This window comes from Odontesthes bonariensis, chromosome 1 (assembly GCF_027942865.1).
Source record: "Odontesthes bonariensis isolate fOdoBon6 chromosome 1, fOdoBon6.hap1, whole genome shotgun sequence".
In the NCBI taxonomy this organism is placed as follows: Eukaryota; Metazoa; Chordata; class Actinopteri; order Atheriniformes; family Atherinopsidae; genus Odontesthes; species Odontesthes bonariensis.
The window spans coordinates 29,742,651-29,768,061 of NC_134506.1; the positions used below are offsets into that span (position 1 = coordinate 29,742,651).

Consider the following 25,411-nt stretch of genomic DNA (forward strand, 5'->3'; position numbering starts at 1 on the left):
ATCAAGGAGCAAACAGGAAGACTGCAATTTCCCCTTTAAAGAAAACACAACTGGAAGTGGTGTGTGTGTATATATATATATATATATATATATATATATACACATATATTTACAGTGGCTTTCTAAAGTAGAGCACTTTTTATGAACGTTCTTTAAAATATATATATATATATATATATATATATATATATATATATATATATATATAAAATATACTCCAGCTGGTTCAAGTTGGGTGGGTTCCACTGGCGTTCAGCAATCTTTACAGCATGCCACAGATTCTCAATTGGATCGAGGTCAGAGCTTTGATGAGACCATTCCGACACATTTAAAAGCTTCCACTTAAACCACTCGTGCGTTGCTTCGGCAGCGTCGTCGTCCTGCTGAAAGCTGAACCTCCACTGTGTCAGACTGAAACAGGATTTCCTTTAGAATTTTTTTCCCTGTATTTAGCATTTTCAATCATTCCCTCAATTCTGACCAGTTTCCCCTGTCCCTGCTGATGAAAAACGTCCCCGCCGCAGCATGATGCTGCAGCCACCACCATGCTTCACTGTGAGGATGGTGTTCTTGGGGAGGCGAGAGGTACTGGGTCCACTCCAGACAGGGTGTTTTTCTTGGTGGCCAGAAAGTTCAACGTTGGTCTCATCTGACCAGAGTACCTTCACCCATAGGTTTGGGGAGTCTCTCACAGGCCTTTTTGGGAACTCTAAACATGTCTAAACATGTATTTTCTATTTCTCTAAGCAATCTGCATCATATAATAATGCCCTCCTTGCCTGGTCTCTGAGCTTTGGTGGATGTCCACCTTTAGAGAGCTTTCATGTGGTTCCGTATTCTTTCCTTTTTGTGATGGTGGATTTAATGGTGCCTCATGGGGTTTCCAAGGTTTTTTTTATAAACTACTCCTGATTGGTACTTTTCAACAACTTTGTCCCAGACCGGTTGGAGAGCTCTGTGGTCTTCATAGTGCAACTTGCTAGATAGTGCCTCTTAATTAGCGTTGTTGGGGTCTCTGGGGACTTTTACAGCAGGTGTAAATATACTGAGATCCTGTAATACTCATCGTACACACAAGTGGACCTTATCTAACCACTTATGTGACTTCTGAGGGTAATCAGTAGTACCAGATCTTATTTAGGTGCATTCTATATATAGTATTTCTTTTAACTAAATATTTCTTGTTTGTTTGTTTTGTTGTTTCATTTCACTTCACTGATTTGGACAATCATGTGTAGGTCCGTCACATAAAATTGAATTACAGGTTGTTGTGCAAACCGAGGGTGAATACTTACAGAGATGTTTTCAGACATTTTTAAGAATCAAAAAACTTTATACTTGTGTAGAGTAACCAATTCGACTGGATTCAAGCTTTCTTCTTTTTTTAGCCCGTGTGCAACGAAATACACTGCAGCTTATGAACCAATCAACTCAACCAGTGTCAAAATATTTCAAAACGCCAATGGACAGATCTTCTAGCACAGAAATATGAAATATTCTGTGCTGTGTGAAATATTACTGACTTTGTGCTTTGTTAGGTCATAGCTTTCCCATGGAAAACCATAAAAAATTCTAAAAACAAATGTTCCAATCACAGTAGAGGCATGATTCATATGAATTAATATAAACAATGGCTTATAATGGCTTACGATGAAACTTTATTCGTTACTAAAAAAAAAAGGTGCAATACATTTGTATATGGATCAGCCAGCCATGTCATTATTCTACTAAAATCTAGATCAACAACTGGTGTGTAATGCCCTTTAAGCCCAGCTGTAAGTCCACATGATCCACATTCCAGTTTTGTCCTATGTTAGGATCTATTCAGCCACATGGGGCCCGATTGGAATGTGTCCATCAGGCTATTGAAAATTTAAGTGGAGCATTCCAACTTTAGGAGCCATTCCCAAAATCTATATTATTTTAAGTATCTAAGCTACTTTCTTATGCACCTCATCGTAAACAGTTGCTCTTGATCATCCCCTTTAGAATAAATGCACCCGTGCATAACACGTGCAACAGTAGAGGATATAGAGAAAAAAGAAAACGCAAAAAAAGGCGTCAATACCAAACATTATCGGAACTGAAATATGGCTATGAAGACAGCTAGCACAACCTAAAATAAAGTGGGCTTCAAATTGGACTAATCCCCTCGTGGTGAGCCGTATTTCTACATGAAAAGGAACCAGTGACAGAAAACTGAACTAGATGGAGGAGTTTAACAGATTTCTCCTTGGTGTAATGCAGGCTTTAACATGTTGATACAGTGCAGCCAGCGGTAGCTTCAGTTACACTAAATTTAAACTAGACAGATGCCACACATAGTTACTCATGCCTCGCCCCGGGAAACAAACGTCTCATTCATCACTCTGGGTGCTGGGACCCCCTCTTTTCAGCAGGGTTAGAGGGCACCCACATGGTGATCCAACTTCACATGTAGACCACATGCATCACTGTCTGACCTTTGACCTCCCAAAGTTTACATTTGAACAGAGATACCTGTAGGTCTGTAAACTCTTGAAACCATTTCATTTTCAACTATAACCTTAAAAAAAAAAAAATCTAATCAAATTAGCTTAAATATATCTTCCCTGCCATGTTTTTGCTTTAGAATGACCGAAAAGCTGTTGTTTTTCTGGTATTGTAATATGTCTGAGCTTTAGGAGCATAAAATTCAAATGTCAAAGCTGCCTGCATTACATTACTGTAACAGAAATAAAAGGTGTGCGTGCTATCGGTACAATGTAATGCTGAGAATAATTTGAATTTTTGTGAAACTTCTGTTTAAAGTAGACAAGTGAAGATGTGTTTTCAGTGAAAAAATATATTTTCTGTTCTTCAGGGGCAAGTTTCACCTCATTTTTAACCGATTTCCTGACGAGCACTCTACAAACAGCTGTTTGTCTGAATAATGTCAGCCATTCCTCAGGCTAAATAGTCTAGACAAACACAAAACGCACACCTGGCGGGAGTATGGAAGTGCCGTCACACTCACCTGGTGATGTGGCACACAGCATTCTTCCACTCCTCTCCTTGTTACGACTGCAAAGAGCTCAAGCAGTAAAAAGTTGAAGGCTGCAGAACGTGCTGGGACGACAGGGATTCTCTTGCTCCGAGTACGAAGTAGTCACTAGAACCTGCCGCCTGCCCTCTGCCACTCTCTTTGGGAGCTCAAAATAGTCCACCATGAGAGCGATGTAATTTCAGTCTTTCAGTCTTTCCCACGACAAGGACTGAGAGGATAGTGCTCTTGGCTCACAGAAGTGGAGCAATGACAACAACATAGACAAGGGCAAAAAAAGCTCTCTCCACAAGTAATTCTCAGTTTGGTCGTTACATTATGGTGAAAATGTGCCATGACGTGAACATATCTCAGCATGACAAAGCCGACTAACATTGGTTGCAGAAAAGTCCCAGCTCATCAACAGATCAACATCAAACCTGACTAGTCGCTAAGTGGTTGTGGTGACTGCTGGCATCTGGATATTTCATTAGCCTAGATCGGCCTCTCTGATGTCATCCGTGGTCTCCTTCATATCCTGACAGCTGTGAGAGGAAAGAAGTCCGGGTCGTCCTTGTAGTGCGCCTACAGGTTCTCTTTTGCTATGGTGGCACCGACAAACCACAAGAAAAACAGCCTTAAACACAAGATGACGAAATCAAAACGCACAGGAAAAAAAAGTTCCCATGAGGAAGAGAAGGAAAAAAGAAAGGTGAACAAAACTGCCATTCGTGTTCCCCTCATCAGCAGAGAGACAGTGGTGTGCCCCCTCTTCTTTCACTCCACTTTACCATCTGAACCCCACATGGTATGTCCAGGCAGAAAGCCAGACGCCTCAGCATTGGATCTACAATTCTGTCACCCGTACAGGGCGCTGCTTCCCTACTGATTCACATCACCTCCAACACCCAACTAGGCCACTGCAAAGCTTTGACTTGCCTGATCCAACGTACATTTAAATGTGTGAAAAACATGCATTAGTAATTAGTATGTGTAATCAATAAGTTTGTATCATTTAAGTTTAAGTAAGTATTACTTGGATGTGTCCGGACTTTCACTCCATTCTGATGCACGAATGACAAGACAAGATACATTTTTAAGAAATTTTAAAAGATGAAAAAAAACTTCCAGGAATAAAGAAAATTGGTGTTTTTTTTTTTTTTTTGCCCATCTCTAAGCCATTTCCAAGAAAACTTGATTGGTTTCATGGGAAACAAACAACTACGGTCATTGCATCTGACCTGGAAAACATGAAAATGACTGTTGTTTATGGTCTACGGGCCCTCAGGCCACACCTCGTCTGTGGAAACTTTTCTGATTCAGATTTTTTGGGGCCTTTTAAAAGTTCTCTTTAGATTTTCTTCATCAGTGAATGGAACCCTGGCTATGGTCAGTGGGGCTGAATGAAGGAGGGCTCCAGTACACTCCGACAGCAGAACAATCTTAGTGGCTGTTTCATAGCAAGTAGTCTCTGCCTAGGTTTCTCTGTGCTTCAAACAAGCAGCACACTTCTCACTACCCAGCACCATAGACTAGGTAAGCCTGGCATGTACGTTTCTTTGTAAACCAAAGAGAGATCATGTTCCCTATAGGTTGTTATTGTTAGCATTGAACGGTAGCTCAGCTGTGTCCACGAATACAAAGGCAACAAGGTGCAATTCAACCTGGATTAGGTAGGCCCTCCAGCCTGCTAATCTAGCTTTGTGGCTTTTCAAAGCTTTTTGTTACAATGCACATAATCTCTGAAACAAGAATTTCAAATACACAAAGCACATGAACAGACATGTAGATGTCAACCAGATAAAGACAAACTACAAGACAAACTATTAGTGTGCTCAAATAAATAGCTTAAGTATGCGATGCCATGAAGATGGTGAATAAAGAAAGCTACCAACAGAAAGACAAACATGCAGAACCTCGAGGAGATAAACACTAAGACAAGAGCGACAGACAAATGACATGACTGTATAGTTCAGAGAGACGTTCAAACTGGACGAAGGTGGCAAAAAAAAAATGCAAGTTAAGATAAGACCTCTATTCCCCCATTCTGAATAAATCCCTCTTTTTTGAAGCAGTTTGGGGTTACTACTTGCTGCCACAGTAAACGAAAGCCATTAACTTAGCTGTATATTTAGCTGTAATATATGTATCAGCTGTTCGTAGAGGCAAGACAGAGGCTGGAAAGGAAAATTAACAAATGGGTGTGAAGTCATGGGTGATGATTTCATTTACAGTAAATTCTCGATTCTAAATAATAAGAGTGTAACGTATAAAGATTAATTGAATTTTCACATCTAAAAATGGTCTTAATCAACTGATTGCATTACAAATACTTTACAGTTAAATCAGAAAGCGTAAACCTCCTTTATTCGTGTGATCCACTTCAAGAACTAAAACAAAGACAAATAAAAGTGATGCAAATGAATAGTTTTAATGATGTTACTTTATTAAATCACCTGCTTGATGCAGCATTTACTTGGTGTGTCAGATCGACGTAAAATGTAATTTTAGTGCTACTGCAATCTTCTTCCTTCAGAAAACAAAATAAAATTTAAAGAAAATCAAATAAACTTTATTAGAAACTGGCTTACATGATGTCCAAAGAATAATGCAGCAAGTCAACGGACAAAATGTTTTTTTTTGTTTGTTTTTTTAATCTGTAAATTAATTGTGGGTGAAGTAAAATCCCAGATTGAATACCTTATAAATTAAGAAGCCACTTTATACATAAGCAGAGATTGTTTACAGTTTACTCCATTGGAAGAGACTTCCAATGATCTGAGACAAGCAAAGAAAAGCAAAGGCACTTTCACACATCAGGCTGCTGACTATCAAGTCTTTTTTTAATCAAGTTTCATTCTCAGTGAGATCTTTATCATTTAGAATCTGTGCTGTATGAAGTTCTGAAAAGTGTTGGGTACAAAAGAGTGGGTGGGAGAAGGTGTAGAGAAAAAAAGAAAGGGAGTCGTTTGTTTGTTTCAGGGTATAGCAGTGACGTAATGTGATGTAAAGCTCTGGCCAAGCCCTGGTGAAGAAGTCTTTTCATTCATTTCTCTTCATATTGTATACATATTATATACAGAGTAGACCAAATTATTTGTCCAAAATCCGCTTTTTTGTTTTGTGCAATAGCTAAAGTTGCTGATTGGCTTGGACTTTTTAATCTTCCTCTTTCTGTCTGAAAGTTTGAATGACTTTGATCACGCTTTTTACTTGAGCTGCTTCAGAGGGACTCGCTCTCTTATTTGGCTGCACAGATCAGGGAAAAACCCTTACAGTAGGCCTGCCCAGTGTCTGCAGAAAAGAACAAGAACATCACCTCAAAGAACTGTTTCCTGCGCAACAAAACAGAGCGGGAGACAAAAAAAGCCAAGACACCTATACGAGCAGACAGAAAGAACAGAAAAACAGACAGATGAGAAGGTGTTGCGCACTGTATCGTATCATTCCACATTGTTCTCTTTCTTCTTTTTTTTTAAAACCACATTCATCTACACAAATAGGAAGACAGCGAGCTAACCAAAGGCTGAGGCTGAGATTAAAGTGCAGAAATCAGCTTGATTAAAAAAATAAGATGAGGAGGAAACAGTGAACGAGGCCGTGCGTCTTGGAGATAGAGCTTTGAGCTCAGCTGCTGAGAGAGAAATAGACATTTTAACAGTGTCCCTTAAACTTTCACTTTGTCATTACCGCTCCCTTTAACAAGACTTGAGTCAAGAATCCGAACACTTGACTGAAGGAGTATTAACAATCACAACCCCGTTTAAACAACACGTGACGGTAAGACAGTCAGGGAAGTAGAAACCTCAGATATTTAGTTTCCCTGGGTTACCTCAAAAACAAGCCCTGACTTGAGCCTTTCCCTCAGAGAGGGGAAACCAACTCAGGAGCGTGCAACTCCTTGTTGCTGTGGCCGAGTGATTCTGCAATACGCTATAGTAATTAATTCAGACAGGTACCCCTCCACCCACCCCTCCACTTTTTGGCCTAGTCATACTGTCAGGGCCAGATTAAAACCACTTGCATAGTGGTCCTTTTATTCCAAATGCAGTTTTTTCCCCTCATTCCAACTCCAAATCAAACTCCTTTTTTTTTTTTTTTAAAAACAAGGGAAAAATTGATTGAAGATCGCGCATGCCAAACCTCCGATGGAGTCATTACTTTGTCAGAGTTTCACGAAAAGGACACAGCTGTTTCCACTGATTTAGGCCCAGAGTTGAAACAAACGGAGGGACTGAATTTAGCATAGATGCACAAACTGGTGCGGGTTTTATTCTAGCTATTCGACTTTCACTGCATCACTCAACCCTGCGGGAATGTATGTAATGCGTTTGCGACTCTTTCGCAAACGCATTACTACATTTTCACTGAATAAACAGCTCAGACCTCAAACGGCAGCAGCCTGGGTCAAGGACCTATTTTTTTAGCGATATAACAGGATTCATTTTCAGCGGCTTCAGTAGCTCATTATTTCCATTTCCCTGCAACACTTTGTGTCCATCCATCACAGAAGTCTGTTTTTCTGCATTTAATATGCCTTTGGTAGCCATATCCCCTCTAAAGAAAATGAGCAGTTCAGCAGTCTCTTCAGCTCAGCATTGGCAATCATGCACTTCTCTCATTTCTCTTTTTCCACAGCAGGCAAATCCTTGAAGTCTGTTAAGTCAATTCACTAGGCGAGACGATATATATAAAAAAAAAAAAAAAAAGATGAAAGCAGCTTCCCTCAAAATAGATGACTTTTATTCACGTGTTTGCATTTGCCTAAACATTATGCTGAAAGGAAGAAAAAAAACTTCTTACATAACAAATATAATCAATTTAGACTGCACTATTCTGATAATCCTGACACATGTGACCTAGTGTTCATCAAATTTTGCATGATACCGGATAAGTGTTCAATCCAAAAACATCCCTGATTGCGTGATTATCTACAATATACTTTGATTGTTTGAGTTAAGTAAGATATCAAAATCAGCCACAGTTACTTACCGGACTGCAACACATCATTAGCTGGAAAAGTTTGTAATGTTTGATTAATTCCAGGCTCATTGCTTGTTACTTAGTCTGAATTATGTGTTGTATTTTATAGTGGTTTATAATAGTGGTTATAATGGTTTATGATGCCAGCTTACCAGGAGTTTCCACTTAATCCAAAATCTCAGCAAAGAAATGCGACTCAATTCATCTCCTACTCCGGAGTCCTACGTTCTTCCCCAATGCTATACAAGCACCATCTTTTCTGAGTTTAATTGATCAATAAACCCATTTAAATGACGTTAACCTCCAAGATAGACAAATGGAAAAAGTATTATGTTATCGAAGAGCTTTTACTATTAGGCGCTCTTCCCTTTGAAAGACAAGTTTAGCATCTCTTTAGATTCCCAACCAAAGCAGGCCATCATTAAGTATGGTAGATGCTGCCAGTTCAGGATAAGAATGATCTGCCTTCAGTGCACCTCACTATCCTGTTTGCAAGGAATTAATTCGCAATCCAGGTTAAAGGTCAATCACCACAGCACGGAACTGAGCAGAGATTTGCGCTCTGGACACCGATCCCCCGTTGCTACTCCTGCAATTCTGAAATGCTGCCTCATTATTCAAACCACGCACCTATACGGCCCTTTGCTGAGCAAAGGTGAGTCACGGCCACTTAATCCAGCAAGGGGTAAATTCTTTGAGGCACTGAAGCGCAAGAAGGGATCAAGAAAATGGTCGTTCTGCATACACCGTGTAGTTTCGATGAGTAACGCGCTTTCAAACCTTTGTCCGAGCCATTTCATGTGTCATTTACCACCATAAAGACATATATGAATAGCTTAGAAAGCACAGCCAATACATGTGAATTCCGCATAACGAGGCAAGTTATGTATACGCAAAGCCCTGCTCTCTAATCGTCAGATTAAAGATCCACGTTTTGATTCCGTATTGCCAAAGCAACACATAATTTATGGCATATCATTTATACTTTTGTTTAACATGCCTGGGACATAAATAATCATGTGAAAAAAAAAATATATATATATATATATATATATATATATATATATATATATTTATATCACATGTTAATCAAGTTTTTATACACACATATATATATATATATATATATACGTTATTCCAGCTCAAGAGACAAATAGATGGTGGGAAGCCATCGAGCATATCTCACGCTATCAACTGAACTCTGTGACTAACTTCACTAAGTTGTGAGCTCTGAGTGTCGGAAGCAACCAGTGATGACATTGCCTTACTTTCATCAACTTAAATTTGCCTGTATTACCCATAGCTTCTTTTTCAAAACATCTTACTCTCAGAGGCTTCGTACAGAATTGCATCGTGCCAAATAGGAAAACATAAACAGCCTACATGGCAAGAGGTGATAAACGGTTGAAATAATGTTCCTCCTGTGTGTCGTGGTGCAATGCTGTGGGCCACCTCTCCTCCATGCAAGCTCCATCCTCTTGAAAATTGATTTGCACATTTCGTGCTTGGCTTTGCTATGGCGACACTCAATTTAATTCCATTAAAGCTAACATAATTTTTCGTCTACTTAGAATAAGAACCTTTCATTTCTTGTCCTTTGTAAACCACAGATGTTTTACTGAGGTATTGTTAATTCATTTTAGGAGCTAATGGATGCGAGCTGGCAAAGCTAAAGCAGTCCATCTGCAAGTATACGTTCAGAAACACCATGAAGCGCTGTTTCTTGTCTTTAGAGCATAATATTCTGCTCTGGCATGCTTGTGCGTGTACAAATATCAGCAGCAGGCATCAAGCACACCAGAAAATTATTAATATCTTTGGCAAAAGAACATGTTTACACCAGCAACCAAAACACAACCATTCTTTTAAATCTCTAAGGCAGCATCTCTTTCGCCAGATTTAACACTGTGTGGATATGAAGCGTTTTGACAACATTGGTATCTCGCTTTGCAAAAGTGTGCTTCAGTTTCTCTGAGCAATATTTCAACACATGTGATGTGGACCAAAATGTACCCTTCTGGACGACTGTCCCAGAGTTTAATAGATGTATGGTTAAGAACACAATACAATAAGAGTCAAAAACACATACACACGGGTTGCTCTTCTGACCCTTTTCAGTGATTTCTTTGGGGAGGAAACTTCTTCCAATTTGCACGTGGCGCATAATCATGTCAATAAATATTGAATTCATTTGAATCAACTTGCAAAAACCTGGACTTTAATGACATGTATATGTGCATTAGCAAAATTGCTGCTCTCATTCAAAAATGTAAAACAAAGCATTTATATTTAGAAATCCTGCACGTCTAAACTTTATAAAATTAAAAGGACGCCTTAATTATTTGGGAGACTGGTGCATACGTATAGGTATTGAGAGGGGGGGGCATACATGTGCTCCACCATCCTAAATAATCTCATAGACAGTTAACAGGGTGTCGAGTGTAAAAAGTACTGAATAGAGAGTTTTTAAACTTTTGCCACTGAACGGCAAAAAAAATAGCATTTGCGCTAGTCTGCTAACTTAGCATGTCAAGCTAATGACAGCTGGTGGTGTGAGGACAGTAGCTTGGCGATATTTAAATAAAACACGTAAAGTCTGAATATTTCATCATGAACGAAATAAATAAACATGTGAGACGCGTGTGAACTGGGTTCGGTCTTCTTTTCTCCGACAGGAGACAGTAGTCGAAAGTTGCCGGGCAAAGTTAAGGCAACTGTAGCCTAGCAGATGAGTAACTCACGTTACACCATATTGCGCCCAAATTTTACTACACGTACACATTGTAACTTGCCTCTGGATACAAGAAAACACACTGACCTGCGGGGCCTAACGGGTGCTGCTGCCCGTCCTCTCCGAAAATCAGTCTGAAGTCCAGCTCCTCATTCCCGGGGCAGTTTGCAGTAGTCATCGGGTTTGACAGCTCGGGTTTTTAACCCCGCGACTCGACCGTCAACCGCTGGAGCAATTTGAGCCGCTCTAAAATGTCACAACATTTACCAACAGCGCCAAACTTCAACTTTTGTGAATTTAACTCGCGAGCTTTCGGTCACACACGAACCAGCGTTTCCCTCTCGTTTGTCAAATCCCAAATACTGGACGCGGGCTCCTCTTCCTCCGGCAGTTAACGAGCGAAATTCTGCCTCTTAACTTCAGCGAAAGTCGCCTGCCCCCTAAGCCTCTGCTTGTCTCTAGTTCCCTCTGTCTCCCGACCTTACGTCAACAACAAACAAACGCTTTCCTGTCTTTAATATTCGCTGTAAAGCCACCAAGTTGCCCGTGTAATTGTCCCGTTCCCTCAACCTCCTCCTGTCTGTTTCTGTCTCTCTCCCCGGAGCTCCTATCCCAACTTTTACTAACCCCGCGTGACAAGGCAGTTCCAGCGGTGACGTCAGCAGACAAAACACAACACTGGGCATGCACACGCAGCTCCTCAGTCATGGAGCTAATACAGTTATTAAAGTATTCAATACTTCAAGTTACCAGGCTGAAACATATTGTTTTGTGTGTTGCAACAGGTAAGATATTCGGTAGCATAAAACTAAAATGTAACACGGTTATTACATAAATATGTACAACAACGTTTTACTTAATCATAAATATCTTGTGTTGTTGGTTTTTTTAAACAGTCTTATTATTGTGTTATTGCCATGTTTTTAACAAAGGATGTCCCACAAACATTTGAAACTGCATTTGGCATTCCACCTGACCTTGCTCTAACTAGGTCTCACAGCCACTTTGCTCTATTTAATTGGTCCTACCATTCTCTAACCACCGCCCACCAAAAAGAATATATCAGATTGCACCTGGCCTTCAACTCTTCCTCTTTGTGTGTTCTAATTCAAGCAAGGATTGGTGAGTATAATAACACACTGCATTTTTTACCTTTAGATCCCCTGAGCCTGTCCATATAGAGAGACCTTTCATTTCTAAATAGCCTGTTCAAGGCTTTTAACGGCCTAAACTATACACATGGATCAGCAAACATCCTGATCAGAGCTTCTTTTTTTCTCCCAGTCACTAAGATAAGATAGTGTCCTGCAGAAATGTCTTCCCATTCTGATTATTACTATTTTTTTAAGGAAGTGTTTCCGGATCACATGGTTTAAACTGGTTTCATTTGTCATCTTTATCCCTCCGTGGAGTGGGTAAGACAAGTGTTTCTAACACCGTGTGAGTTGTCACCCTCTGATTCATTGCCTGCTCAAATTATGATTTTTGCACTGTGGCACCGAGTGAGTTTTTCATGATGGAACTCGTTCGGTTAATCAATTTCTAGCCAATGCTGCAATGTCAGTTTGGTTTTGTATGCATGTCCTATATTTAAAGTGACATGCTTCTTATGAAAAAAAAAAAAAAAAAAAGATTACAAGAGTAACTGTGGGGCTAGATCAAAGCAACAGTGAGAATACTGTCTGTCTGTATATTGGCTATTCCACTCCCTTTAACCTCTGTGCCTCTTGCAACCTATTAAATGCAATCTCCTCAGGTTAATCTTTATTGGGTCAACAACACAGAGGATGATGTATCCCAAAGCTGTAATGGCTTGCTTGCTTTGATTGTTGTCTTTGGTGACAGCATCTTTATTACTAACCAGTTATTTCCTTCCGACGCCAGAGTCCAAACTATCAATATGTGCACACAACCCCTTCTGACACCTACTTAAAAATCACCCAGCAAGGATACAGTTTAAAATATCATTTAGGTGTCTCCACAATTATTTCACACACTTGTGTACAGAGACTAGAGGCTGATCAAGATCTGCCTTTATCAAGCAAGTTTTCAATGTTTCACCAGAGGCTTTTGCAACACAGATAAGCAACAGATAAGCAAAGTTCTAAAGCATTTATTATGCGCAGTACCGCTGCTGCTCATTCCAACCATCATAGATACGTGAAATGTCAAGCTTTTGTGACCAACTTGCTTCAAAATGAACGATACAAACGTTTGATTTTCAGGAAATTCAAAGTGAACTTTCTATGTTTCTTAATTTAACAAAAAAAAAACAAATAAACGAAAAAAAAAACAAAAAAAAAACTAAGGGATATACCCACCAAAGATCGTTTGACACTCTTCAGAGTTTTGTCTGCAGGGGCACATTTTCAGTCCGTCCTCCTGAGAGTATAACAGTCGACACCCTCCTATTTTTCTGACACATGTTCCTGCGCTCATTACAGAGAAAAAAAAGTAACGTTCTGAAGATGTTCTGTTTTATCCAAATGATACAGAAGGGAATAGAAACTGCAGGGTTATTCTTTCATGAAAGTGATGCACGCTTACCTCTGTAAAAGTAGAATATCAACAAGAATCATCCTTAAGACCGCTTCAAACTGCTGTCCTGTGTTAATATTGTGAATTTAAGTCAAACACATTATTTTTAGTCTTGATTGATATCATATTGTCCATTTAGTTAATTGCATGAATCTCGATCCTGATGTGATTAAGATTTACAAAGAAAAAGAGGAATAAAACAAAATTCAAAAGAATATATATATATGTATATATGTACATTTATACATTTTATATATTTATTTTTTTCTTTTTTCAAATCTTATAGTCTCTTTTTCTTTATAGAGAAAATTAAAGAGTAACAGTAAAATTGCTGCCTGAAGAGCAAATTGACTCAGAAACACAGTAACTAGAGTAATGTTTCTTAAAACTAAGAAAATGATTACACAGAAATTTGCCTTTGGTGAATCAAAACAGCGTCACATTTTTGTTGCGCCAATTTTCTCAAGAAGCGAACGAAAGTGATCGTATATGTTCGGGGTCAGTGACATGAGGTGAATGAGCTTTCTCCCGTGCAGAAGTCTGCAGACCCACCCTGGTTTGATTCAGGTTACCTGCGTCTCTTATCTTTGCAGATGACCTTTGAAGGGAGAAGATAAAGAAGACAAATTGTGTGGGAGGCTGTAGATGTGGTTTGTGATGCTGGGTTCTTGTAAAGTAAGTTAGGAGGGAAAAAAAACAACAACTCACACACACAATCTGCCCCCACACTGGTCCTGGTTCAGAGGTGTCATTCTTTCAAGGATTGACGCTTGCACAAAGTGCAGAAATGCAACGCAGCACCATGACAACATATGCAGTGTTCACTCTATGGTCCACGGACATCAAACTGCATGTAATTGAGTATCAGAACGGCAGCTTGATAGGAGATTAAAGGCTCACAGAGAAAATTCGTGGTACATTTGACTTTTAGTTTAATAGAAATGATAGAAAAGTAGGGTGGGGGAAAAAAAAAAAGATGTTGAAAACAGTTTCCACGGTAAATGATAGAAAAGACCTTATATGTTTTCTTCTGTATTGTTTGATGTGAAATAACGGAATAAGTGGAAAATGACTGTATGCTCTTTCTGGCGGTGCTCTGATTTCAGGCAGTTTGAAATCTTCCTCGATGCTTTCTGCTGCCCTCTTCTGTTGAGTCTGTGAAACTGAATACTGATTCAACTGACGAGTAAATTGGACACGTCAGCCTTTCATCAGACATTGATAGGGTAAATAAAACCTTTCGTACAGTAAGAACAGAAGTCTTGTTTTGTGATAACAATAATACTAATGATATTACTAATAATGATAAACGGTCCGTGTGATAGAAAATTGTTTACGATGTGGCAAATACAACCCCACCCCAAAAAAATGGTTAATACTCTGTAAAATGTAAACAGTCGTAGTGATTTGGAAACCTTTCAAATCATTTCTTTAAATGAAAACAGGAAAAAGAAAATGGTGATATTCAATGTTCGAGCGGAGGAAATGTATTATTTTTCTTTTTTAAAGGAACATGCAGATGTTTGATTTGATGCCAGCAATATCTCTTTAACAAGTGGTCAGAGGGGAAATAATAGGCTAGAAAGGTTGAGTGCTGAGAAGCACTTTAGGAAATGTCTAAAAACTTACTAGGTAATTGGAAACAGGCCAGTAACAAGACTGAGGGAACAGAGCTTTGAGCTTTCAAAAGTTAAGGATATGGGAAGAGGTTGGATAATCTATCAACTAGATTGCCATTTTAACAACAGTATCTCCTGATGCATGTATTCAAAAACATTTAAAAAAAATTATTCGTCTGTCGTAAAGAATATTACTGAAAGAGTCAAGAGAATCCAAAAATGGAGCTCTGTGTGACAGGAAAAAAGCAGAATGGCGATATTGAATGGCCACGATGCGTTTTTGGGAGGCTCTGTATTTAAAAACAAACAATTCTATCGTGGAAATCACGACTGAACCCAGTTTATTTCTGCATCTGCGTATACAGCTTAGAACTTTTCCATGCATGGAAAAAAGGAAAGGAAAAACAAATATCAGCCAGATCCAGAAACACCTCCATCGTCTTTGGGCCTGAGATAATAATTCTATATTTAGCAGAAACACAAATAGGATTCAAGTTATTTTGGGTCAATTTTGTTAGTATTTGATGTGTTGATGTGTACACGGCTTGTAAATTACTTGCAAATCACTACGTTCTATTTTTCTATCTACATTTTACACTGCATCCTGCAGGGTTTGCAGATTTATAGTCATGTGAAAAGAAAGCACACTCTTTCAGTTGTCACTATTTGCGTATTTCAGGACATTTTAAAACTCCTCTTGTCTTTACCAAGTCTAAAAATGAAGTGACAACCTAAGGTGAACAACAACACATGGCATATTGTTGACGGTTACACACGAGAGTAAGTAACAGTTAGGGGCTGCTAATTAAATGCACTTGACTGATCATCAACAAGTGTGAGCACCTCTGTGAAAGCAGTAGTTTAGTCAGTTTTCTGTTCTGGAGCATGTGAGTGTGTGACACCAGCAATGATCTTAGAGAAGAAACTGCTGCTGCCCATCAGTCTGGGAAGGGGTATAATTCTACTGTGAGAAAGATGATTCTTCCCAGGAGAGGATGTCCCAGCAAGTTCACCCCAAAGTCAGATTGTACAATGCTCAGAGAAACTGTGAAAACCCAAGAAGCACATCTCAGACTCTACAGGCCACAGTTAGCATTTTGACTGTGAAAGTTGCTGACAGCACAATAGGGGTATGACTGAACAAGTGTGGCTTGTTTGGAAGCGTTGCCAGGAGAACACTCTTCTCGAAAAGGAACATGGCAGCACAGCTTGAATTTGGAAAGTTGATTCTTGTGATGTAATAGCCACACCTCACCACCAATGCATTTCCACTTTAACTTACTTTTCAGTCACTATTCCAAACATTTAGACACATTACTTAACACATTATTTCTTTACCAGATTAGTTTATTTTCTCACCTTGTAGTGGGGTTATGGAGTGCACACGTGCCAACACTGCAAGCTCAAATTCTGTTTACATTGTATTCATACTCTTTTCTTTCTTTTGAGTTACCTGGGATTGAGCTTCTCCCTCCTGGTGCAGCAAAGGGCTGAAGACTCTAACATGCTGCAGCCAGTCTTATTGGTCAGATGCATTTGCTGCATGGTCATAGGGGTGTTTGGGTTTTATTTAGTATTTCTTCTGTTTGTTTAGAATGTAGCAGCCATTTTCCCCCCTTTGTGTTCTACATGGGTTAGCTCAACCAGTATTTAAGTTCCCTTTCTGTGTCTGTGTAGGTTGCTCAGTTTGTGATATGTTCATTCATTTGTTTGAGCGTCCTTAGTTCTGAGTCTGTTTGAGTCCAGTTCTGTTAGGTTGACCTCTTTTATACTCATATTTAGTTGGACTTGTGATTGGCCAACACTTTTAATAGTTTTGGGTAAATAAAAACCCACTTTTGAACAAAAGCTCCTGTGTCTTTGTTTGCCTTACTGCTTGGTCCCTGACAATTCTGAACAACCCACAAGACTTCTGGAACAATGTCTCTGGACATACAAGGTCAACCCAGAGATGTTTGAACATTCTGCACATCCCCACATTTGGTTCAAACCAAACGGAGCACATCAGCATCATACCAACTGTCAAGCATGGTGGTGGAGGGCTGATAGTTTGGGCTTGTTTAGCAGCCACGGGACCTGAACACCTTGCAGTCCTTGAGTCAACCATGAACTCCTCAGTATAGCAAAGTATTCTAGAGTCAAATCTGAAGCCATTTGTCTGACAGCTAATGTTTTACAGGAAACTGGATCATGCAACAGGGCCACCAAACAAAAAAAAAATTGGACCATACACACTCACACCTAAGGACAATTTTATAGACACCAATTAACCTAACATGCATGTTTTTGGACAGTGGGAGGAAGCCAGAGTACCCAGAGAGAACCCACACACACACTGGGAGAACATGCAAACTACACACAGAAAGGCCCCAACTGGGAGTTGAACCTGGAACCTTCCTGCTGTGAGGCGAAGGTGCTAACCACACCACTGTGTACATTCGACATTGTATTTACCAAATTTTAGGACCTCTTTAGGATGGGATGTTTTATTTTTTAGGTTTTTTTACAATTTTTTTTTATCATAGACTTGAGAGAAGCTGCACTTTCTTTTTTCATATGACTGCAGGTTGGATTCTTCTCTTTTTGTTGGGAGGAAGCAAATAATATCATGGGTATTCTAGCCACCATGTGACTGTTACTAAAAGCGTGTTTGATGTGCTTCACGGAATCAATCGGTGAGCTGATTCATTCAGCACATACTAAGGGTAGCTGATGTACAATCAATGTAAAAACAGCACAAATGCAGATAGGTGTGTTTTTTTTCTTTCTTTTTATTGCAGTGCACCAGTACCATTTTTCTATAAAAAAGAACTATTTCATGTAACTATTTTATACAAGATAGAAATATAGAAATCAAATCACAGGAATTAAACGTCCTCTTCGGGCAGCTAGAGAGAAACAGTGTAAAACAAAACGGAGGTCTATGTTCCCCTTCTGTGTACGCATGCCTGGGGAGATTAGTGTCCTTTTTTATATAAGCTTACACACCAGAGGTAGAGCAACAGTCCTGGATAATCTCCTTAAGAACTCCAGCAGGGATATGAAAAAATTATGCCTATCTTTGCATTTATCGAGCGATTTGCAGTTATCCACTTCTTTACTCGACTAAAAGAAGTGGCTAATTAAACCTTATGTTTCTGCCAAACATTTTCTTTTTGGAAAATAAGAATATTTTTATGCAATAAACGCGCCCTGGATTTGGTCGCTGATGATGAGGACTGACCAGAGCTCAAAGTCATGTGGACTTTTATCGACAGCCCTGGCTGTGTCAATGACAGTGCTCTTTCTCACCCTCGTAGAATCTATTGCAGTCTGTGGCATTACATTACTGCAGGCAGTGCTGAATCACTAGGCCTGTGATCAGCTGTTTGATTTATCATTACAGGCGTATGATGTAAGAGACAAAATAAACACAATAACCAGGGAGAACGCTTGTAGAGGGATGACTGATTTGTCTGCTGTTTAAAGCTGGGAATGCACCAATTCCATAAAAGTCGGGATCCTGTGCAAAGTATAAAAAAAAACTAAAAAAAGCTATATTTTATATACAAGAGAACATAGAGAGCATATCAGATGTTGAAAGTGAGATTGTGATGGTTGCAACACATTTTTAAAAAGATGGGACGGCGGCATCAAAGGCCTGGAGAAACTGTCGTCACTGAGGATCTTGTTATGATCACAGGAGTGATCACAGGAGTTGAATCCATGGTGAATACAAACCCCATAACAACATGCTGCCCATGTAAGATTATTCTCCAATAGTTGGACATGTCATAAACATATTAAAAGGTCAGAGCAGTTCTGTAAGAGCATTCTTGGACAGAGGAATTATGCATGATCTGAGACTTACAACAGCTTCTGTAAAACAGATGGAAGCAATGTGGGTTTGAGCATTTATGCTTTCCAGTGGCGCTGGTGGATCAGTATTGTTTATTGATGATATGATAGAAGCAGCCTGATTAAGATTAAAATTAAGATCCGATTTATTGGTCATGCATACATGCATACACACGAAATGAATGAATTTGAAAGTGTAGAAGGATGTTAAGTCCGCCAATAGATTCAATTAAATGCAGCAAAGGTGACTGGACGGTGCTTACAACAGATGGAGAATGACCCAAAACATACTGAGGAAGCAACCCAGGAGAGTTTGAAGGTAATGAAGTGGTTTATTTTACAAAATCCGATCAGTCACCTTGGACCATCTCAACAAGCTGAGGACAAAGACAGGAAGATGCACAAACACACAACCACTGAAACTGAGTGCAGTAAAAGGCAGACAAAGCATCAAAAAGGAAGAAACATAAATCTTTGGTCCTATGTTCACAGGTACAAAACAAACGATTCTTTAACAATAAAAATTTCATTTGTCAAAATCAGTTCGTTTTTCCAGCTGTATCTGAGTTTATTATTATAGTTATTATAATTTATTATTCTTAAACCATTCTCTAATTTGGATGGAACTTGAACATGTTTTGGTATACTGCTAAATTAATAAAATACGCTAATTGTGCCTGGGGGGGCTGTGCTGCGGTCCTCAATGCGTCATCATCGCACGCCTGTGACATCATCAACGCTTGCCGAGGAAGCATGGCGATTGTGCTGTCAAGTGGTCACGGGATGCTAACGAACACGGGGAGTTTTCCTGGGATTTCGAAGCATTAGAACGATTTTCAATGCGCGTTACTGGCTTTGCCGTCATGTTTTATTCGTTCACCTACGTGCTCGGTCTTGTCAGCTGACTGTTCAACGCCAGGCTCAAAATGCAGACTGTGAAGGTCGGCTGTTTATCTTCAGCTGCGTCGCGACTCCTCGGCTCAAGCAGACTGTACAGTCCCAATCTTGCAGCCCTGTCTGCTTGCCGTCGTGTCCCTTTCTTGGTCGGTTCGGTTCGTTTTTGCCAAACAGGGGCGACGCCAAAGGAGACCACGGTTATTCGCGTCCCACGGTACCTCCAGAAGCGCGTTGAAAATGTCAAGCAAACGCGAGGCGAGAACAAGATCAACACCGTCAAGGCTGGCAAGCTCTTGATCCAGAGCAGGAATCCCACTCTGAACCAGTCTGTGGGATACATGCCGGGGAAGTTCGAGCAGCCCCATCTTTGCTCAAAGGGATGGAAACACAACAAATCATTCGGAGACTATTTCATCATCAACAGCACCAAGGATGTTGCCCCCTGCGTTGCAGGGAACCAGAAGGAGAGCGCCGGAGAGAAAGAGTCGGTGACGTTTAAAAAACTCCACATCTGCAAGGAGCTGGTGGAAGCTTTGGACAGAGTCGGGATTGCACATCCCACCACTGTGCAGCTGCAGACTATCCCAAAGGTCATGAAAGGCCACAACATTCTTTGTGCGGCAGAGACTGGGAGTGGGAAAACACTGTGCTACCTGCTGCCTCTTGTTCACAGGCTGCAGGCTGATGGGCAGTCAGATGTGTGTGCTGAGAGCTCCAGGAAGGTTCGGGCCGTGGTCCTTGTGCCTTCCAGAGAGCTAGCTGAGCAGGTGGCAGGTGTCTCCAGGACTCTGTGCGCTCCATTTGGCTTGCTTACAAAGACCGTTGGTGGTGGGCGAGGTGTCGGACACATCAAGATGGTCTTCAAGAGGAATTGTCCTGACATTTTAGTGGCTACGCCAGGTGCTCTGGTCAAGGCTCTGCAAAGACGTTGTCTGGATTTGAGTGAGCTGAGCTGCTTGGTGGTAGACGAGGCTGACACCATGTTTGACCCCAGCTTCTGTGACATGCTGGAGGACATCCTTCTGCACACAAACATCGCGAGTGATCCCAAGGAAACGGGCGGCGTGGCTCATAAAGCCCAGCTGCTGGTGGTGGGTGCAACCTTCCCAAGTGGCGTCGGAGAAGTGCTTAACCAAGTGACGGATCTGGGAAAAATGGTGACCATTAAGAGCAAGATGCTGCACTACCTCATGCCCCACGTCAAACAGTCTTTTCTGAAGGTAAAGGGCGAGGACAAAGTCCTGGAGCTCCATCAAGCCCTGAAGCGGCTCCAACAGGACAAAGAAGAGGCTGCTGCTCTGGTATTTTGCAACAAGTCTGCCACCGTGAACTGGCTGGGCTACTCCCTCGAGGAAATGGGGTTTCAGCATGCTCGACTGCAAGGGGAGATGCCCGCCGCTGTACGTACGGGAATCTTCAGATCCTTCCAGAAGGGCACAGTGAATGTGCTAATATGCACGGATATCGCCTCACGTGGCCTGGATACTTCCAGAGTGCGCTTGGTTGTCAACTACGACTTCCCAGAATCCCACACGGACTACATCCACCGCGCGGGGCGAGTGGGGAGAGCGGGAGGGGTGGAGGACGGGGAGGTGCTCAGCTTTGTCACACATCCCTGGGATGTGGAGCTGGTGCAGAAGATTGAGACAGCCGCTCGTAAGAGAACGAGTTTGCCAGGGATGGAATCTGATATCCGCGAACCAAAGCCCAAAGTGGTACTCGCTGAGGAGTAGATGCTTTGTGTTTGTAATATTTGATTCAATTTAAAACACTTTGTGTTTGTTTAAAACACTTGTGAATGATAAATGGATTGTTTAGTTTTGGTTGATCTGTCTCCTGTGTGGATTTTTTCCCTCTCTTTTGTCATCATTCACACATTCTGAACAAGGCTAATTTGCGATGGAGGTAAAACTATATAAGTCTGTGCTATGGCCTGGAATCTCTTAGTTCCGCATTTTAAAAGCAGCACAGGAGAGCAGAAAAGTTTAATGGAAATATGGAACACACCCAGTGTGTGCTTTACATCTACATATGATTTTCTCATTACGACTTCATTCTTTGGTGAAATGGTTTGTTGAATATACTTTAGTTTTGTTTGGACTTTCTTCGCTGCTATTTTCTTCTCACTTTGTTTAATTTTGCTTTGACAAAGCAGCACTTAAGCTCAGAGACTCCAGAGTTTGAATTTGGACAATATGCTGCCGTCCTTGAACAATGTCCAGCCATTGTTGTTTAAAGCATAAGCAGAAACACTTTTCATTGAATTTTGTTGCATAACTTTTTTCAAAGCTGTGACGCTCTGTTGTTGCTTTCTTTTGGCAAGGGTTTTCTCTTTTAGGCACCAAAAGAAATCTTAAAACCTCCTGAAAACACCACTGCAGCATCTGAAAACACTGAAAATAGAAGTCGATGTTATTGGGGTATTTTTTTTATTTTAATTTTTTTGCTGAAGCTTATCAATTAAATGATATTACGACAGTGAGTTAGTCATTAAAATATAATGCTGTTCACGTTTTGAAATGCAAACCCCACCACACGTGTCTAAACGTCTGTAAATGAAGCTTAAACCACTCTACGAGATAAGAGGAAAATGGCTTCTGGTTTGACGGAACACTCCCATCAATTTCGAATTTATTGTGAATTACATGATTATTGAGATTTTTCTGTTGATCATTTTTCATTGTCCTTTTTGTTTTGTCAATTGTACTGCATGCGTCATGCCACAAGGTGGCGACATCCGCTCACTTCTTTTTTTTTTTTTTTTTTTGTACCTTGTGATCGCAGGAGATGAGGTCTTTTTGAATGTTTACAGATTTTTCCTCTTAAAAATCACTTCCTAAACTCAGTTACGAGCATATTGGAAAAGCTCACCTGCTAGCTTTGGGGTTACGAGGGCCAGCAGATTTTGTGGTTGGAAATACAGATATGTTTCATCAAATTAAAACGGTATACAAACTTGAATTTAAAGATGGAACAAACCTGACATATCTTAACATGATACGTCTGCATAAAGGACTTCTTCACCCCTCATTTGCTCCCTTAAAACAAATAGCAACATCTGCCACAGTGAAGTACCTTATATTTGTTTCTTGTCCTGTGACCTATTTAAAGAAGTTCAGTTGATTTTGTTCAAAAGGTTTTAAAAGTCCAGTTTGAGTCAGGCAACAGTAGTATCGAGCAGCTCCATAAGCAGTTTTTGAAGGCCCCACTACTGTTTTTGGCCACCTCTGTAGGGGGAAGCTTTTGCCATGCGTTTATCTCTGCCAAAATGTTTAGGTTGGTGACGAGTGTGAAAGTAACCACGCGAATGCCAGGACGGAGGTTTTACGAGCAGAACATTAGATTAGAGCAAGATGGGTTCAGTGGTTTTTAACGTTACGGCCGATGGACGTATTCTGGAGTGCTTGGGAGAGTGTAGGGATTATACAAACAGATTAACCTCAGAGTGAGGCAAATATACATACAGTGTTAAATGTTTGTACATTTGCGGCAGTAACAAAGGGGCTTCCACCAGAATGTTTGGAATTCGGCCGTGGTTATCCTGTTCCAGCTGGGGTCAACGTCTTTAAGCTCTGACCCCTCCTAATTTAGGTTCACATTTCATCCAACTGTACCCTGACTACACGGACCCAGTGTTCAATTATAGCATCTAGAGCAAATGCCTCCAATCCAACAGCTTATATTTTTGTCCTCATTCAACCCAGCTGACCCCTACAAATGTAAAATGTTTAAATACAGCCATGTGCATCTTATGTTCCTCGCTTCCAGTGAGCTGTTAGAAACCCTTTCCCATAAGGCTTAGGTTGTCATCGCCCACAGGCCCCAGGCGTCTCGCTGGGATATTCCACAAACTTTTAATATCTCCTACAGAGAAGCATCATCATCATTTTATGAGTTATCCTCGTCGACCACCCATGACATCTCTATTTGTCGTTCAGATCTTTTTCTTCCTTGAAATTGACTACAAAAGACGTTAGCGCAATGGCAGCCTGTGTGGTTGGATTGGAACAAAGAGTCTTAAAGAGACAGGAGCTAAAATGGAGTGTATTTTAGACAGAGATTTAAGAAGTGCTGCTGGAGGGTACAGTATGAGAAAAAGAAGAGAAAGAAGAAGTTTTTTTTTTAATACTAAAACATTAAACCTACTTTGGTAGACAGACTAAGTGAAACAATTGACCTGTAAATAAGCACAACAGGGGACTTTTAAGTAAAGAAACAAGATGTGGTAGTCCTGGTACAGTTACACTACAATTTGCAAATGTGGAGAAATTTGAAGCCTCCATTATACATATATATATTATAATAATAGATTATGGAAATCTTCTGTTTGTCTTTCAATGAGGAAGAAACAATAGCTTTGAGTTCAAGAATCAGCCCTGTCTTATTAGATTTTTTTTCTTTTAAAAACCACACATGTAGGCTCCCAGCAGAGCTCTTTTTATGCTCCGATCCCTGAAGATTTCAGGAGCGAGTCTTCCAACCGTCTCTCCCAGATCTTCAGTACCATGCCTCTCATTACAGGTAAATAATCCTGCATCAGAGGAATATCAGAGTTAAAGCATTCATTTGGCTCCACTGTCTGATAAATCCTCACGAGTGACATGATTAGACCATCAACACTGAAGCACCCATGTATTATTTGCTGCAGCTGCTGGAGCCAGTTTGTCTCCTGTCATTCCCTCTGCCAGCACAAACAGGAGAATCCCATCTGTTCTGTTCTCAGGGTTGCCTACAGCAAAACAAGCAATTAGCTCCCCTGAACTTGCACCAAAGTAATTGAACAGGTGGCTATATTTAGATGCCTTTTTGCTGCTCTTCTTAATTAAGCTGGACTGATAACCACATCATTGAGTCACACTTCGTTCAACCCATTGTGTAGTTTAATGAGCAATGGATCTGAACCAATGGACTACAAAACGCAGGGGCCATTAATAATGACGCATTTCCTCTTTGTCCCACTCCCCATGTACACGCGCGCGTGCGCGCGAACGCACGTACACACAGAGCCGCCGCCGCCGCCGCCGCTGCTCACACTCGCGCTCTGTCCGGCTTCTTAAAATTTCCCTCAGCGCGCAGGATATTTTGGTGCTGAAAAGCGGGACGGGCTGTCGGCTAATGTGCATCTTCTGGCTCGCGTGAAATGACCCAGTAGAGGATCTGAAGGTATGTTCTCAGCCCCGTAATCGGCTTATTCTGGTGCACATCTCCCCTGCAGCAGAAGACGTAGTGGAGATCTGTGTGACCTCCTCTCCGACCAAGCTGTGTAATAATCAAACTGCACGCCGTGTGTGTGTGTGTGTGTGTGTGTGTGTGTGTGTGTGTGTGTGTGTGTGTGTGTGTGTGTGTGTGTGTGTGTGTGAGAGAGAGCTCAGCGTGAGTCCCAGCCTGCTGGACGTAGTGTGTGTGTGTGTGGCTGGATTCATTGCAGTGTCTCCGCTCGGCTTTTCCCATCTCTGAATGGTTAAGTTGTCTTTCAGACGCCGCGATGCTCATTTAAATCGAGAGAACTTGTAGAGTATTTTAAACTGTCCACTTCTCCGCCGGCTTCGCTTTGGTTTTTTCGGCCGCTGCTGCTGCGGGGGGTCGCCCGGTGAGTTTTTTTTTTTTTGACCTTATCATTATCTAGCAAAGCTCTTGTTTCAGAAACCGCAGGATACGGCGCGTGGAGGAACGGAGGGTTAGCTCCGTGGTGGGTGTGCGGAGTCTGAGACGCACGGGGAGTTCACGGAGGAGCGTGGGACGTAAATGAAACGGCACTGGCCGGAGATAGCCAGCCTCCGCCATGTTTCCATGTCAGTCAAGCTG

At 40.9% G+C, this 25,411-nt stretch overlaps 3 protein-coding genes across 4 annotated transcripts in view; 2 read left to right on the plus strand and 1 right to left on the minus strand.

Annotated features, from left to right (window-relative positions):
• The window catches only part of nfatc3a (nuclear factor of activated T cells 3a), a 57,930-nt gene extending 46,579 nt beyond the window's left edge, over positions 1 to 11,351 (minus strand). The window contains exon 1 of one of the 2 annotated variants that reach the window (XM_075463640.1): positions 10,803 to 11,351. In XM_075463640.1, coding sequence (XP_075319755.1) covers positions 10,803 to 10,893 — 91 coding nt within the window. In that variant the 5' untranslated portion in view covers positions 10,894 to 11,351. Of the gene's footprint in view, positions 1 to 2,995; positions 3,109 to 10,802 lie in introns of those variants that run through there. The other variant, XM_075463649.1, reaches the window with a different exon arrangement.
• Positions 11,352 to 19,459: 8,108 nt separating this feature from the next.
• Positions 19,460 to 21,434, plus strand: ddx28 (DEAD (Asp-Glu-Ala-Asp) box polypeptide 28). The gene has a single exon (XM_075471681.1). The coding sequence runs from the start codon at positions 19,636 to 19,638 to the stop codon at positions 21,337 to 21,339; it is 1,704 nt and encodes a 567-aa protein (XP_075327796.1). The 5' UTR covers positions 19,460 to 19,635; the 3' UTR covers positions 21,340 to 21,434.
• A 3,187-nt stretch (positions 21,435 to 24,621) lies between these two features.
• LOC142378781 (talin-2) overlaps positions 24,622 to 25,411 on the plus strand; it is an 81,903-nt gene continuing 81,113 nt past the window's right edge. Inside the window, exon 1 of the mRNA XM_075463664.1 lies at positions 24,622 to 24,769. The gene's annotated coding sequence lies outside the window, so the exon portion shown is untranslated. The remainder of the gene's footprint in view (positions 24,770 to 25,411) is intronic.